At 40.0% G+C, this 15,845-nt stretch overlaps 1 protein-coding gene and 1 long non-coding RNA gene across 2 annotated transcripts in view; one reads left to right on the top strand and one right to left on the bottom strand.

Annotated features, from left to right (window-relative positions):
- Positions 1 to 10,683, top strand: part of Ankrd17 (ankyrin repeat domain 17) — a 135,248-nt gene extending 124,565 nt beyond the window's left edge. The window contains 5 exon segments of the mRNA XM_052735342.1: positions 1,756 to 1,953; positions 5,991 to 6,239; positions 7,143 to 7,321; positions 8,401 to 8,565; positions 10,084 to 10,683. Of these exon segments, the coding sequence (XP_052591302.1) occupies positions 1,756 to 1,953; positions 5,991 to 6,239; positions 7,143 to 7,321; positions 8,401 to 8,565; positions 10,084 to 10,143 (851 nt within the window). The 3' untranslated portion in view covers positions 10,144 to 10,683.
- LOC128108592 (uncharacterized) lies at positions 10,345 to 15,797 on the bottom strand. Its single transcript, XR_008217530.1, has 2 exons — positions 15,630 to 15,797; positions 10,345 to 15,528 (listed from the first exon to the last, which is right to left on the bottom strand). It is a non-coding gene; the product is annotated as an uncharacterized LOC128108592 (long non-coding RNA).
- Positions 15,798 to 15,845: the final 48 nt, after the last annotated feature.

The raw sequence follows: 15,845 nt of genomic DNA, 5'->3' as shown, positions 1-15,845 counted from the left end.
ACTCAGAGGTTAAGAGCACTGGCTGCTCCTGCATTTAATTTCCAGCAACCATGGTGGCTCACAACTGTCTAAAATGAGATCTGATGCCCTCTTCTGGTTTGCAGACATCACACTGTATACATAATAAATAATAAATCTTTAAAAAAAAAAAGTGCACCAACATTGCTCAGCAGAGATCCTGTCTTTTAAAAAAGAAGAGAAGAAATTCTTGTGGATTAGCCTGAGCAGTTAAAGTAATTGAGAAAATCCATGTGAGAGATGGGCATACTATGGCCTGTGGTCCACATGACCTGATCTATTTTTAAAGAATATTTTGTTTAATTTGGGGTTGGATTTTGTTTTTTGTGACAAGGCCTCTATAGGCTAGACTGGCCTGGAGTTTACCATATAGGCCATGCTTGTCTCAGACTTCCCAACGACCATTGAACTCAGTCAGCAGCAGGCTAAGAAGTGATGCGGTTCTCCTTGGCCTCAGTGCTACAGTTAAAGGCACGAACCACCCGAGGCTGACTTTGTTTATTTATTTGTTGTTGGTTTTTGTTTTTTAAAGACATTTATACTTTATAGACCTGGCTGGCCTAAACTTACTAATTATAGACTTGTTCCTGCATGAATATATGTGTACCAATGTGTGCCTAATGCCTAGGGAGGTCAGAAGAGGTATTGGCCCCCATGGAGCTGGGGTTACAGATAGTTGTTGAGTTACCATGTGAGTGCTGAGACCCAATCCCAGGTCCTCTGCAAGAATAACAAGTGCTTCTTAACTGCTGAGCCACCTGCAGCTCCCCAGCCTGCACACTATAAAAACAATCTTTTCAAAGAACATCAGACTGCAACCCACAGAACCAGGGAGGCTATATGGCAGGGGGGACCCTAGGATGACTGTGGCTTAGAGTAAGTTTTGGTGTTACTCAAAAAAAACAAACAAAGAACACTCTTTTTAGACAAGCGGTGGTGACACACGCCTGTAATCCCAGCAGAGAAACAGAGGCGGGTGCAGACCTTTGTGAGTTCAAGGCCAGCCTGGTCTATATATCAAGTTCCAGAACAGCCAAAACTACATAGAGAGACTCTGTTTCAAAAATAAATAAATACATAAATAGATAAATGAAAAAATTTTAAATTAAGAATAAAATGCCAAGCAATAAATACTCCCTCATTCATATTATTCACTTGTTCGTATCTTTTTTTTTTTTAAGATTTATTTATTTATTATGTATACAGTATTCTGTCTGCATGTATCCCTGCAGGCCAGAAGAGGGCACCAGATCTCATTACAGATGGTTGTGAGCCACCACGTGGTTGCTGGGAATTGAACTCAGGACCTCTGGAAGAGCAGCCAGTGCTTTTAACCTCTAAGCTACCTCTCCAGCCCCTTGTTCATATCTTTTAATGAGGGAGTGGTTTTGAGAAAGGGTCTTCCTTTAGCCTAGACTGCCCTTTAACTTGTCATGTGGCAATTCTTCACCTCATGATGTCTATGACCATGTAAGATTTGGTGTGTGTGTGTGTGTGTGTGTGTGTGTGTGAGAGAGAGAGAGAGACAGAGAGAGAGACAGAGACAGATTGTCTCTCTTACAGTCTAGGCTGGCCTTGAATTTATTATATAGCCAAAGATGACCTTAATCTGATCCTGTTGACTCTGTCTCCCAGATGCCGGCATTACTGGTATTTGCCACCACACCCAGCTAAGAATTTTTTTAAATGATCTCTTCTGGGATAATTAGTAAATAATGGTGGTCTTCTACATTACAGGTATTGTCAACATGGACTCACCATATGGTTCTGTAACACCTTCTTCTACACATTTGGGAAACTTTGCCTCAAGTCTTTCAGGAGGTCAGATGTATGGGCCTGGAGCACCTCTTGGAGGAGCACCTGCAGCTGCTAACTTTAACAGACAGCATTTTTCCCCACTTAGTTTATTGACTCCATGTTCATCAGCATCAAATGGTGAGTGATCTGTATCCTAGAAGAAAAAGTTACTTTCTTGTAAACAGAGGGATTCGAGCTCTTCAGGTATAGGATATTTGCTTGAGACAGGCTAGCCTTAAATGACCATGTAGTCAAGGATGACCTTGAATCTGATCATTCTGCTTCCAATTCCCACAGCTGGAATTGTAGGCATATTCTACTGTCCCTCACTCCATGTTTGGGATTTTTAATTTCACCATTATTTTAATGCTGTTAAAAAATATAATTTCTGACTCTTGACAGTTTATGTAATGTCAATAAAATTTGAAGATTTAAAAACTATTTATTGGACCGGGCAGTGGTGGTGCACACTTTTAATCTCTGCAGATGCAGGCAGATCTATGTGAGTTCAAGGCCATCCTGGTCTATCGAGTGAGTTCCCGGACAGCTAGGGCTGTTACACAGAGGAAACCCTGTGGTGGTATTGTGTTCCCCAAATAAGATTCATGCTACAAAACTCTGCCTCAAAAAAACCAAAAAAGAACAGTTAGGAGAACTATTGGGACTGGAGAGATGGAGCACTTGTGCTCTTGGAGGAGCCAGCTTTCCTTCCCAGCACCCCTGTCATAACCATCTATAATTCCAGTTCAGGACCTTCAGGGGCACCGGGCACACACGTGATGCACACACATACATAAAGGCAAAACGATATACACGTAAAATAAAACTTTCTAAAACTGCTTTTAAAACCTACCTACTTATCGTCCATGGTGATGAAACCAGAGTATTTTGCATGTGTTCTTCTATGACCACATCCCTACCTCAGTCCTATTCACTGTTGATGTATTTACTCTTTAAATACATCTAGTGAGCAGAAAGATTGCTAGCTTTATAAAAAGTGTGCCTATTGAGCCTAGCATGATGAGACTTAGTCATAATTCTAACTACTTTGAAGACTGAGGTAGGAGAATTTGTGTTTCAGACCAGCCTCAACTATATAGCGAATTCCAAAGCAGCCTGGGCAGTAATGTGAAAACTCTCAAATACATACACAAACACTTGCTGTATAAATGCCACATACCGGGCTGGAGAGATGGCTCAGAGGTAAAGAGCACTGGCTGCTCTTCCAGAGGTCCTGAGTTCAATTCCCAGCAACCACATGGTGGTTCACAACCATCTATAATAGGATATGATGCCCTCTTCTGGCATGCAGGCGTACATGCAGAACACTCGTACATAAAATACAAATAAATAAAAAAATTTAAAAAAAAAATGCCACATACCTTTTTTTTTTTAAGATTTATTTATTTTTTATATATACAGTATTCTATCTGCATGTATGCCTGCACGCCAGAAGAGGGCACCAGATCTCATTAGGTGGTTGTGAGCCACTTTTTTTCCACCTTTAAATCTTTTTTTTTTTTCCCTTAAAGATCTATTTAAACTATTTTATATACAGTGTCCTGCCTGCATATATTCATGCATGCCAGAAGAGGGCACCAGACCTCATTACAGATGGTTGTGAGCTACTGTGTGGTTGCTGGGAATTGGTCTCAGGACCATCTAGAAGAGCAATCTCTTAATTACACCCCTATAAAACAAAAAAGCAAATTACTCACAACATTAAATGGCAGAGAATATACATTACCATTCCAAAAGGAAGGAAGGGGACAATAGTGAGGAAATACTAGACCAAACTGAGACCAAAATCCAGCAGGGCAAATTCCAAATCTTCTGACCCTTGTCAAAGAGCTTAGATGACTCATCCCTTCCAGCCTTGCTGACTGCTACATAACGTCTCTCATTTGAGCTGGTTACACTCCCTGTCCACACCACTGGTTTCAGTGCTCTGCTTAACTTAAATGGAGGAAGAGTCCACAACTCCTGTATCTTAATAACTTTAAAGCCAGAACCATATGTCAAATTCCTCTGTTTGCTTGGGGGAGAAGCTGACCCCTCCTTGAAGTATACAGTTGCATGAGAGTTGATTAGTTGCCTTCGGCGTGGCACAGGCTTTCCTGTAATTTCTTACCATTTGCTTGTTAAGTTGGAGGGTTAGCTGGGTGGGGTCTGACCCTGAGGACACACTCCTTTCATTTCATTCTGCATAAAGCCTCTCCTAATCTCCTTCAGCATTAGCCTTGAGTCCACCATGAAATTTCCTGGTGCCCTTTTTCTCCTCCGACGGTACCTTTTACATTTCCCTTTGCCCAACTCTCTCTTTTTCATTGTAGAGCTGCCTAAGAATGATTCCTAACAACCAAGTGACAAAGTCAAGTACTAGGCTGTCTTCAAATCTCTTCAGCCAATTAAAATAGTCCAAAACTTATCAGTCTTGGGCAGATTCTTAGGACAAGTGCAGTCTTTGTCACAATGTCACATGAATGGTCTCCACTCAAGTTGCTAGTATTCTTCCCCTCTGAAACTTCTTGAACATGGCCTCTAGTCAGCATAGCTCTCAGCACTACTAACATGGCCCATTGCCTCTTAGAGTGTTCAATCACTTTCCTAAAGTCCCAAAGTCTTCCAGAAAAGGACCATGGTTTGGCCTGTTGTAGCAATGGCCCATCCCCAGGTACCACCTTTTTTCTGCTTTAGTTAATTTTGTTTGGTTTTGGTTTTGTTTTTTGAGACAGGGCTTCTTTGTGTAGCTTTGCGCCTTTCCTGGAACTCACTCTGTAGCCCAGGCTGGCCTCGAACTCACAGAGATCCGCCTGGTTCTGCCTCCCGAGTGCTGGGATTAAAGGCGTCCGTCACCATTGCCCAGCTTACTTTTTTTATTTTTGTGATGAGACACCATGATCAAGGCAGCTGAAGAATTGTCTTGCTGAGTAAGAATACTTGCTGTGTAAACAGAAGGACCTGAGTTCAGATCCCAGCACCCAAGTAAAAAGCAAGGCAGAGAGGCCTGTACTCTTGCCTGTAACCCCAGAACTTAAGTTGGAGCCAGGAAAGGAGTCCCTAGAGCTTGCTGCCTGCCATCCTAGCTCTAGCTCCAGCTCCACTGAGGGAACCTGTCTCAAAGGCAGAGTAATAAAGCAGGATACCTAACACCCTTCTGTGGCATGCACACCTGCACAGGAACAAGTGCATGTACCACATTCAGACACACACAACATTCAAGATTACTCTTAAGTTATATAGGGTGTTCAGTATCAGCCTGGGCTAAGTGGGCACACAATTAATTTAAACATTGTTCTTTCAATTGCTTTGGTTTTATATTTTGGCAGCAGGTATTGACTTAATTATTAATTAAGCCAGTGATTTATTAAACAAGTAATTGACCACGTTGTAGCATTGAGATACTTATAGTCTACCATAAAGTCCTTGGTTTTTTACAAAATTGTGTGTGTGTGTGTGTGTGTGTGTGTGTGTATTATTGAGGGTTGAGCCCAGGGCCTCATGAATGCTAAGCAAGCACTGTATCAACTGTATCATTGAACTAAATTACTATTCCTAACCAGGTTTTAATGTCCACATATATATATTGCTTTTTAAAGACAGAGTCTCATTATGTAGCTTAGGCTGGCCTTGAATTTGTAGTCATCTATTTAGTTTTGTTTGAGACAGCGTCTCACTATGTAGCCTTGGCTGTCCTGGAACTAGATATGTAGACCAGTCTACTCTTGAACTCACAGAGACCCTCCTGTCTCTGCCTCCAGAGTACTAGGATTAAAGGTGTATATATACCACCACACCTGCTGCAGTTAATCTTCTTGGTTGAACCTCTGGAGCGCTGTGATTACAGATGTGTACCATCGTGCTCAGCTTCAACATTCTTAAAGCAGAAGAGGAAATTATTTCAAAGGAAGAAAGGGACTAGCAAGGAGGGAGAAGAGGGATAAGAAAGTGATGGAGTGATGGGAGTAAAATAAAGTGTAATGGTGGATCTATGTGAAACAACTCAGAACTTCATTTTTTTTTTGATACAAATCAAAAACTAAGTATTATTCTTACATCTCAGCTTTTCTTAGAAAATGTATATTTTAAGGTTTCTTCAAAATGTGAGATTTGGTTTTACAAAATTAAATATTCTACAGAGTACCTGTATTTTATTTCAAAATGCCTTTTTCCAGAGTCTCCTGCACAGTCGGTATCCTCTGGCGTTCGTGCACCATCTCCTGCCCCATCATCAGTACCTTTAGGGTCCGAAAAGCCCAGCAATGTCTCTCAGGACAGGAAAGTTCCAGTCCCTATTGGAACTGAACGTTCTGCACGTATCAGGCAAACTGGAACTTCAGCTCCATCCGTTATTGGGAGTAATTTGTCTACATCAGTGGGACATAGTGGCATCTGGTCCTTTGAAGGGATTGGTGGCAATCAAGGTATGATATACTGTCATATTACTGGAAACTACGTTTATTGTTTAGCTATAATACTTTAATCAGTTTCACATTATTTTAATTTTTTGAGATTTTATTTACACTTATATGTGTGGGTGTTTTCTGTGCATGTATGTCTGTACAACATAGGTGTACCTGGTGCCTGAGAAGGCCAGATACGAGCATTGGATTCCCTGGAACTGGAGTTACAGGCAGTTGTGAGCTGCCATCTGGGTGCCAGGAATTGAACCCAGTTCCTCTGGAAGAGCAGCCAGTGCTCTTAACCACTGAGCCATCTCTCCAGCCCTCATCGTTCCTTTAAAGGGATTAGCCTGTCTCTTCAGTTAGACTAACCAACTTCTTTTAGTTCTGGTTTCATGTGGTCTTTCCCATTGCACTTACTCATCTCTGAAAACAATGCAATACACATAAAGGATTTGGGCTTTTTTTTTTTTTTTTTTTTTTTGAGAGTCTCTTGTATGCTAGGCTGGGTTTGAACTTCCTGTCTAGCTGAGACTAACCTCACAGTACTTCCAGGACAGTTGTCCACCATCTTGCCCTACTTGTATTTCCTTTTACCTTATTAAGATGTTGGGATTTCCTTTGAGAGCTTTTACTTACTTTTGTAGTGTTTTGTTGTTGCTACTGTTGCTGCTGTTGCTATGTAAGTGAATAAATGTTTATTTAAGGGATTTCTCTCGTGAATCCTTCACCATCCATCAAGGTCAAGATTTTTCAAGCTTGCTCTTTCTCAAATGACTGATACATCCAGTTGCACTGTCAGCCTACTTACCACAATTATTACAATAAGTGAAAATATAAATTATTATAAAGTGTTCCTTTTAAATTGTGTATTGATTTTGAAAGTTACCAACTTTTGTTTGTTTGTTTGTTTTTTCCTCTCAGACAAAGTGGACTGGTGTAACCCTGGGATGGGAAATCCTATGATTCACAGGCCAATGTCTGACCCAGGAGTGTTTTCACAGCATCAAGCAATGGAGCGAGATAGTACAGGAATTGTAACTCCTTCTGGTACATTCCATCAGCATGTTCCTGCAGGATACATGGACTTTCCTAAAGTTGGGGTAATTTAAATAAGCATTTTCATTATTACAAAGGGTTTTCTTATTCCTAGTCATCTCTCATTTCCAAATATAGGCATCTGTGAAGTCCTGCTTGGGCTTTACAAGTCAAAGTGGATAAAATAGAAATAATTAGTTTTCCTTGTCATTTAGGGGAGTTATGTTTTAGGAGTCTTTGGTTTGTTTGTTTTGGTTGGGGTATATCGTTTGTTCCTTTTTTTACATTTTTATTTTTAATTATGTGTATATATGGGTATTATGTGCACATAAGTCATACGCTCACAGGGGTAGAAGAGGGTATTGGATCCCTTAGGGCTAGAATTACAGGAAATCATGAGCTATCAAAAGTGAGAGCCAAGAACTGAGTTCAGGCATTCTGCAAGAGCAGCAAACTGTTTTAACTGTGGAGCTGTCTCTCCAGCCCATTTAGAGCTCTTAAAGATCTGGGGTGACCTTAGCTTCTGGTCTTCTGTACCACCTCCCATGTGCTGGGATTACAGGCGTGCACTACCATGTCTGCCTTTAGTGGAATGCTTTTTGGAAATTTGAATATGGTATTCTCCTTTTTGTTTTTATTTTGTTCATGAGACAGGTTCTCACCATGTAGTTCTGGTTGGTCTGGAACTCACTTTATAGACCATGCTGTCCTCAAACTCAGAGATCTACCTGCTTCTACCTCCTGGGTGCTGAGATGAAAGACCTGGGCCACCATGCCCAGCTATACTCTGCTACATGAATTCATGTCAGAATAATTTTTAGGCTCTGTGAATAACTTACACATTCATAAAGTCAGTTGAGGTGTTAAAAACAGTTTTAGAGCTTTTGACTCCTCGGTTGGTTTGTTTGATTGTTTTTGTTTCATTTCTGTTCTGTGACAGAGTACGAACGTATCCCTAGTTGGCCTGAAACTTACTCTAAACCCAGGGCTGCCTTTGCCTCCCAAGTGCCTCTTTTTGCTTTCTGTGACAAGTTCTCTCCACATAGTCCTTGCAGGATTGTGTATCAGAGGTGGGGAGGGACAAAGAAAAAGAAGGTAATGACTTGGATGCTAATCTCTTTCTTCCTCTCCCCCTTTGTTGAAGGGTATGCCTTTTTCTGTGTATGGGAACGCAATGATTCCTCCAGTAGCACCTATCCCTGATGGTACTGGAGGACCCATATTCAACGGCCCTCATGCTGCAGACCCTTCTTGGAATTCACTGATAAAGATGGTTTCAAGTTCCACAGAAAATAATGGTCCTCAAACGGTAAGGCTGATAAGTCAGTAAGCAGTCACTTAGGTGTTTACAAAATAGAAGACAAATAGAATTTAGGTATAGAACAATAGAGCACAGGGAATATAGGCAGGAGAAGAAATTGACTATAGCTGCAATGCATTGGAAACCTTTGTAAAATGATACAGTTTTGTAAACTATCACAGAAAAGCATTTTATAGATTATATTCTGTAGCAGATGGTATGTAGAAGACTTTAAATTATAGAGCTGGACATGGTAGGGCACACCTTTAATCCCAGCACTCAGCAGGTGGATCTCTGGGAGTTAGGGTTAGCCTGGTTTACATAGAGAGTTGTAGGCCATGTAGGGCTACATAGTAAGACCCCGTTTCAGAAACAAAAAATAGCAAGTTGCAAAGTGATCTTCATGTAAAATAACTTTATACTCACATTAAAATTCGTTAATATGTAAAGAGCTGTACAGTCTTATTTTAACAGTGTTAATGCCAAAACTGTATATAACTGAAAACTTAGGGAAATGACTATACACTCGGGTGGGGGGGTCTTGCTCTGTTTGGTCTGGCATTCACTAGCTAGCCCAGGCTGATCCTGCTTCAGCCTCCCATGTGCTGGGATCATAGGTATAAGCAACCATACTTGACTCGTGCTTAAGTTACGTGGTTGTATGTTCAGTATCTCTGAACAATTGTTCTTTCACAGCAATCTTTATGGTGTCAAGTAGCTAGTTTTAAAATTGCTTGGATATCACTTCTTGTTAGTGTTTCAAAAAGAGAAAAGAGAAGCAAAGGAAAGAGGTTTGAGTTATAGTTTGGTGACAGAGCACGTGCTTAGCATTCTCAAGGCCCCAGTCAGGGGTGGGGACATTGCTGTTTTTTCCTAATAATGTTGCAGATTTTTAAGTGATTTTTTTTTCTTTTAATTTGTGTGTATGGGTGTTTTGCCTGCATGTATATCTACATCACATGCATGCCTTGTGCCCTTGAGGATCCTAGAACTAAAATTATAGACAGTTGAAAGCTGCCATGTAGATCCTGGTAATCAAACACAAGTCCTGTGTAAGAGCATCTGTGTTTTTTTGTTTTTTTTTTCTTTTTTTTCATGAGACAGGGTTTCTCTGTGTAGTTTTGATGCCTGTCCTGGCTCTCACTCTGTAGACCAGGCTGGCCTTGAACTCACAGAGATCCGCCTGGCTCTGCCTCCCAAGTGCTGGGATTAAAGGCGTGCGCCACCACCACCAGCTCATCTATGCTCTTAACTATTGAGCCATCCTCCAGTTTCCTGTGCTCCTCCTCCAGCCTCTCAGTTTTGACCCAAGGTCTCAGGTAGCCCAGGCTGCTGTCCTTAAGACATACTATGCAGATGAGGATGACCTTGAACTCCCAAGTATTTCCTTTTCCTTCCACATACCTAACTATATGTTACAGACTGAATGAAGTTAGTTCATAGATACTTGACTTTTTTATGAGTATTATTTTAACCTAAATATCTGTTTAATTTGTATTTGGTGAAATGCATGCTCTATATTTGTAGGTGTGGACCGGACCCTGGGCACCTCACATGAACAGTGTGCACATGAACCAGCTTGGCTGATGAGGATAAGCCTGTTAGCCTGCAGATTCCTTTCATTCAGAGGAAATCACAAGTGGCCGAGAATTTTTTATGCTCCCAAATCATTCTACTGATGTGCTTGACTGAAGTGTGTAGGCTTTTTGCAGAAGAACTTACTAACTGACCTATTTTCTGTGAACATTTGTGACTGCCCATTCTCCATCGTCATCCGTTTTTATCTTAGTTAGCATTTTTCTTATCATTTTCTTCTTTCTCCCCTCTTCTCCTTTGGACATAACTTTCTGTTGAAGCTGTTCTTTGGCTGGTTGGTTTTAGTACTGTAAACTGCTTCTGAGCAAACACGGAAATTTAGCAAAATTATGTAAACTTGATCCTGAAGTTTTAGAATGGCAAATAAATGTACAATTGTTTACATAACAGCAAAGGCTAAGCAGAAAGTACATTTCAGTATGTCAGGATAGACGCTCTACTTTATGTAGACTTCAATGAATGTGAGATATGTACCTTCATATTCAGAAATCTGGATGTTTCCTTCATACATTAAACTATTAATAAGCATAACTTTTCTACTTGTGTAATTTAAGCATTAAAGTAAAATGATGGGATTGTCGGTGGATGTTTCCCTATGTTAGCTCTTAAAACATCCATCTTGCTCCCTTTTGGGTTTGTTTGTAGCAAGGCTTTAGAAGGAACTTCTGGTTTTTCCATGTCTATTACATTTGTCACACTTTCAGACGAATACACACATCTCTCTTCAGTTTGGACTCTGTCTTTGCCACTGTTACTAGTAAGATTCTCTTGCTCAATAGTGAAAAACACCCTGTAAAGCTTTTTACCATAGCAGCTGCTACACAGAGGTGGAGATCTTCAGTGACTCAGTGGTTTCTTCTAACCAGAAAACTTGAGACTTTGGAGAAATTAAAAGCCACCACAGTTCTCAGTCAGCATATACTGTTTTATTTTTAAACAATTTGGCATATTTTATATTGGATAATATTGATTCTTAACATGGTTTCCTAGTCATAAAGAGTCAACATAAAATTTTCCTTTTTCAAGCATCTTATGTCTTAGGTTGAAAGGCTCCTTGCTCTCTGCACTTGCTGGTAGCAATGAAAAGGATGAACAGCTAACTTGGGCCAAGTCGAAAAATGAGTATTTGGGTTTGTTATTAAGACAATTTTTATGGTCTATACACGAATACAAGGATTATAAAGACTACATTTAACCTGTTTATATGTGATTCAGGGCCACACTAAACTACTCAGTGGGAATTATATATTCCATCCACTTGAAACAATAAACAATAATGTATACAAGAAGAATATGTGTCCTACCCTGTCTCCTATGGAAAAATGACTTATGTGGTTGAAATATAAAACAATGCATTCATGAGAAATACTGTATATATCAGTTTGATTTTTAATTAGATACAAATTTCACACTGTAAAACACGAACTAAAGCTCAGATATACCAACTAAAGTTGACAACAACATTCCTTGGTTGTCAAAGTACACAAGAGGATCTCTTGCCTCTAGTGACCTTAGTAGAGAGTGTAAGGTTGGTTTCTCACACCTACCCAGCAGTTTGTAAATGGTGCACTTGTGACTTCAGTTAGGAGATGTTAAGCATAGACATTTGGTTTTCCACCTATGATAAATACACCCAAATTAGGAGAACAGCCTGCAAATATAGCCATGAGATTAAAAAACAGCACTTTACTAAAACAAAAACACCTGTGTGATGTTAGTTAACCTTTTGTATTGAATTTTGCATGGGTCTGTCTTCTCTACCCCACCGTTGTTTTATGTGATAACGAGGGTTATTTTCTACCTGAAATAGTCCCAGTGGAGAACAGACATTACTCAGCATGTATTGTGCATGTGCGTGGTGCTGTTCAGTAAGGAAGAAGGGTGAAAAACTGGCTATTTTCTTGAATTTAAAAGGTGGAACATGAGATTAGATTGGAGCTCTCCATCTCTACACTTAGAGATCAGGCTTGTGAAGGACAGTGCCATGGTACTAGAAGTTTGTACTAGGAACATTTTCCAAAAACATTTTTATACTTCAGATGTAATAAAGAACATTTTTATTTAAACAATAAAAAAACAATTTTTGAGACCATGCAGGTCTTTTTTTTTCCTTTTGAAGTATGTGATTATCTCTGCAGACTACATAGTGTGCTTCTCTTTCAGAAGTGAGTTACCTTTTCAGAGCTATCATTTTTCCATTTCCAAATAGCTGATACCCCAATTATTGTGTGATGTGTATTCCAGCTATTTCACTTTAGAAATGACCTTGTTAAAGGCATAGCGGCTCATGCTCATGCCTTTAATCCCAGTACTGGGGATCCAGAGGCAGGTGGAGATCAGTGAGTTGGAGGCCAGCCTGGTCTACATAGTTCTAGGACTCCCCGGACTATACAGACCTTCACCCCCACCCCCCGAAAAAAAGATCTTGTTAACTGTTTCTGACAAAGTCCTCATTCTTATTTTTCAGCATATTTTAATAGCATTGAGAACTGATTTTAGCATTTCTCTGAGAAAATCCCTCCTGTGGCCTATTATTATAAAATAGTTTTTATTAGTAAATAATACATTTGTTCTCTGAGAAAACAACAAAAGTAGTATATTAAATAACCCTGTCTCATCTGCTCACAAAAATATTTTTTCTCAAGTTACCTAAACATGTACTTGATAAAAATGATTTTGTGCACTGTTATTGTTCACTGGGGTTCTCAGAATCACAGTCCTTTCAGGACCTCTGACTCAGTCTTTCACTGATAATTCTTAAGAACACTCATTCCCACAGATCTAATATACAGAACATTTACAGTGTTTCAGAGTCTTCTGAGTAACAAAATTTAAGAGGATGATTTTGAAATGATTAAGATAATCACTTTATTTTTACTTTTTGTAAATTCATCTGTCCAGGTGTCTTAGACTGTTAATGTTAATACTTTCTGTACTTTGGCTTGGGTGCTCCTGGATTGATTGGGAAGTACACATTTCACTGATGACTGCTTAACAGTTGCAGCACTGGGCTCGGCTGCCTTCAGATGAAAGCATCTTAATTTATAACTTCTTTTATTATACATCCTGAATGCAAAAACGTAAGTTGGGGTAAGTACATAGAGAGCAGCACTTTGCTGGCCCAGACAGAATTCCTTTACAGTGGGACCAAGTCTCATATAAAGTTTTAATACTGTGTTGTCAGAGCCTCACGTTATACTTCTATCTTAAATGAATTCACACTTTTTACAAATAAAAGCCACCCTGTGATGAGAAAAAAGAAGCTGGGTGGTGGTGGCACACGCCTTTGATCCCAGCACTAGGGAGACAGAGGCAGGCAGATCTCTGTGAGTTGGAAACCAGCCTGGTTGGTCTACAGAGTGAGGTCCAGGACAGGCTCCAAAGCTATACAGAGAAACTTTGTCTCAAAAAAACAAAAAAGAAAAGAAATTGGTTCCAGACCACTCTGGACTGGAACATATGACACAATGTTGGATACAGAGATATAAGATACTAATTTACATTAGGGGACTTTCCTGTTAAAGGTTTTAAGAAGCCAGATGTGGTGGCAGCTGTGAGGCAGAGACAGGAGAATCCCTGAGTTTTAGGCTAATCTGGTCCACATAGTTCCAGGCTACATGTCTTAACATCCCCTTCCCCCAAAAGAAAAAAATATGCCTAAATCCGATACTAAGGGGTTACTTTTAAGTTTCTCGCAAGAATAATTTATGTTTTAAAAAATTCCCCTTCCCAAACATTTTAGAACTGCAGGTAGTGAATATATACACATACACATGCAGGCAAAATAGACATAAAATACTAAAATCTTTAAAACAATTGCAAAAAGAAAATGTGCTTTATTTGTTGCAATGATTTTTGGGGAGTTAACCGCAAGTAGTGGCCCCTCACTTTTACCGTTTCAGGTCCTTTGAAAAAGCATCTCTTGTGAAACCTGACCTTGAATTGTAATCCTGCTTTTTAACCTCTTAGCACTAGTGCATCAGGTTGCCTAGAGCACAAAGTCAGCCTGGGTTACATAGTGAGTTCCATGACGGCCTGGGCTACATCGAGGAAATGCACCTCGAGAGGTTAAAAAAAAAAAAAAGCATAAAGCCATGTCTGACAACCTGAGACCAATCCTTAGGACTCACAAAGAGAGAACCAGCTCCTTCAAGTTGTCCCTCTGATCCCACATGAGTTTCCTCCTCCCACATTGCACGTGAACATGCGATAAACATGAGTTTAAAAAGCTTTAAAAATAAATATGGTCTGAAAGATGGTTCAGGGTACAAATGTGGTGACCTGGGTAAAAGTGGATGGAGAGGACTGACTACCAAGTTCTCCGACTTCCACAAGCCTTATGCAGAATTAGAAATTAAATACTAATTAATTCAATCATGTTACAATGTATGAGGTTTTTTTAAATTGGTCTATTTCTATTATATTTACTTACGTGTATGCAGGTGCTCACAGAGGTCAAAAGAGGGTGTCAGATCCCTGGAGCTGAAGTTACAAACAGTTGTAATAAAAGTGTTAAAGATTTTAATAACTGCTTGAAATTCTTGGATTACAGATTTACTTATTTTCCCAGTGTTAGAATTGATTCTAGGTCCTCACATGGTAACCTTGGAGTTTGGCAGAGTTGTGTAGTTGTAAAAAATTTTCCCTCTATACCTTAAGGCTACTTTGGAAGTGCCAACTCAATGTTGCCAGTTCTCTGGAAGGAGGATGGGGAAAGAGTTCACTTCTTCACACTTTTTACACATACCTGACATAACTTGATTTTCACTTTAAATCAGTAGACAGTAACAGCTGGCTTTTTTTGTTTGTTTTTTTGTTTTTGTTTGGAAACAGCTGGCTTCTTAGCAAGAGGTAGGTAAGCTGTTTTTAAAAAGGGGATTATGGTACAGGAGCTTAAACTTCTAAATTCTTTTATATGAATTTATGGATAGTTTTGAAGGCAGGTGACCCGATTTCCAGAAAATAAGTTATCTGATACCTTGGGTAGGTGTGCAGTAAAGTAGAGGACAGTATCTACCGTTTGTCTTTACCAAACATGGGAAAGGTTTCTAAAAACAATTCGTTTTGGATTACTCTAGGGCTGGGTGCCTCTGTAAGAAAATATGTCATCCCAATTATTTTGCTGTAGCCAGGAACTCAAAACTAGGAAAACTCACGAAGTCATGTATGCCCTGTGCATTCCATTTTGCTATTTTTCCTGCTTTTAATTATGATGGTGATGGCGGTTTTTTTGAGACAGTGTCTCCTGGGCAGCTTTGGCTTCTTTAGAGCTCGCTATGTGGACTGGCCTCGAACACACACGAGATCCTCCTACTTCTTCCTCCAAAGTGATGGGATTAAAGGCGTGCTCCACCTTGCCCGGCATCTTGCGTTCTCCTGGTTTATAAAGAAGAAATAGAATGTTGACTGGAACAGATAAAGAATTAAATCTTGTGTCAGGTAGAATTATGCCTAGGGAATAAAGGACGCATACTAACACAAACCAGAAATACTCGTTACTCTCAAAGTAGGTGTTTCTACGCGTGCCCTCAACGGAAGCCGGCGAGTCACAAAACGTACACAAGTGACAATCCTCTTCGGTGGAAACCGAAACTCAACAATTAGGCTGTTTGCTTGCCCCGCCTACCCCTGCAGTTCCGGTTCCGAGGCTTGGAGCTCCACCCTAGCAAGGGAAGGAATCCCGTGAGTGCCGC

Source organism: Peromyscus californicus, unplaced genomic scaffold, assembly GCF_007827085.1.
Source record: "Peromyscus californicus insignis strain IS unplaced genomic scaffold, ASM782708v3 Scaffold_13__1_contigs__length_99412109, whole genome shotgun sequence".
Taxonomy (NCBI): Eukaryota; Metazoa; Chordata; class Mammalia; order Rodentia; family Cricetidae; genus Peromyscus; species Peromyscus californicus.
Note: the sequence above shows the minus strand (reverse complement) of the source record. Positions and strands in the feature narration are given on the sequence as shown.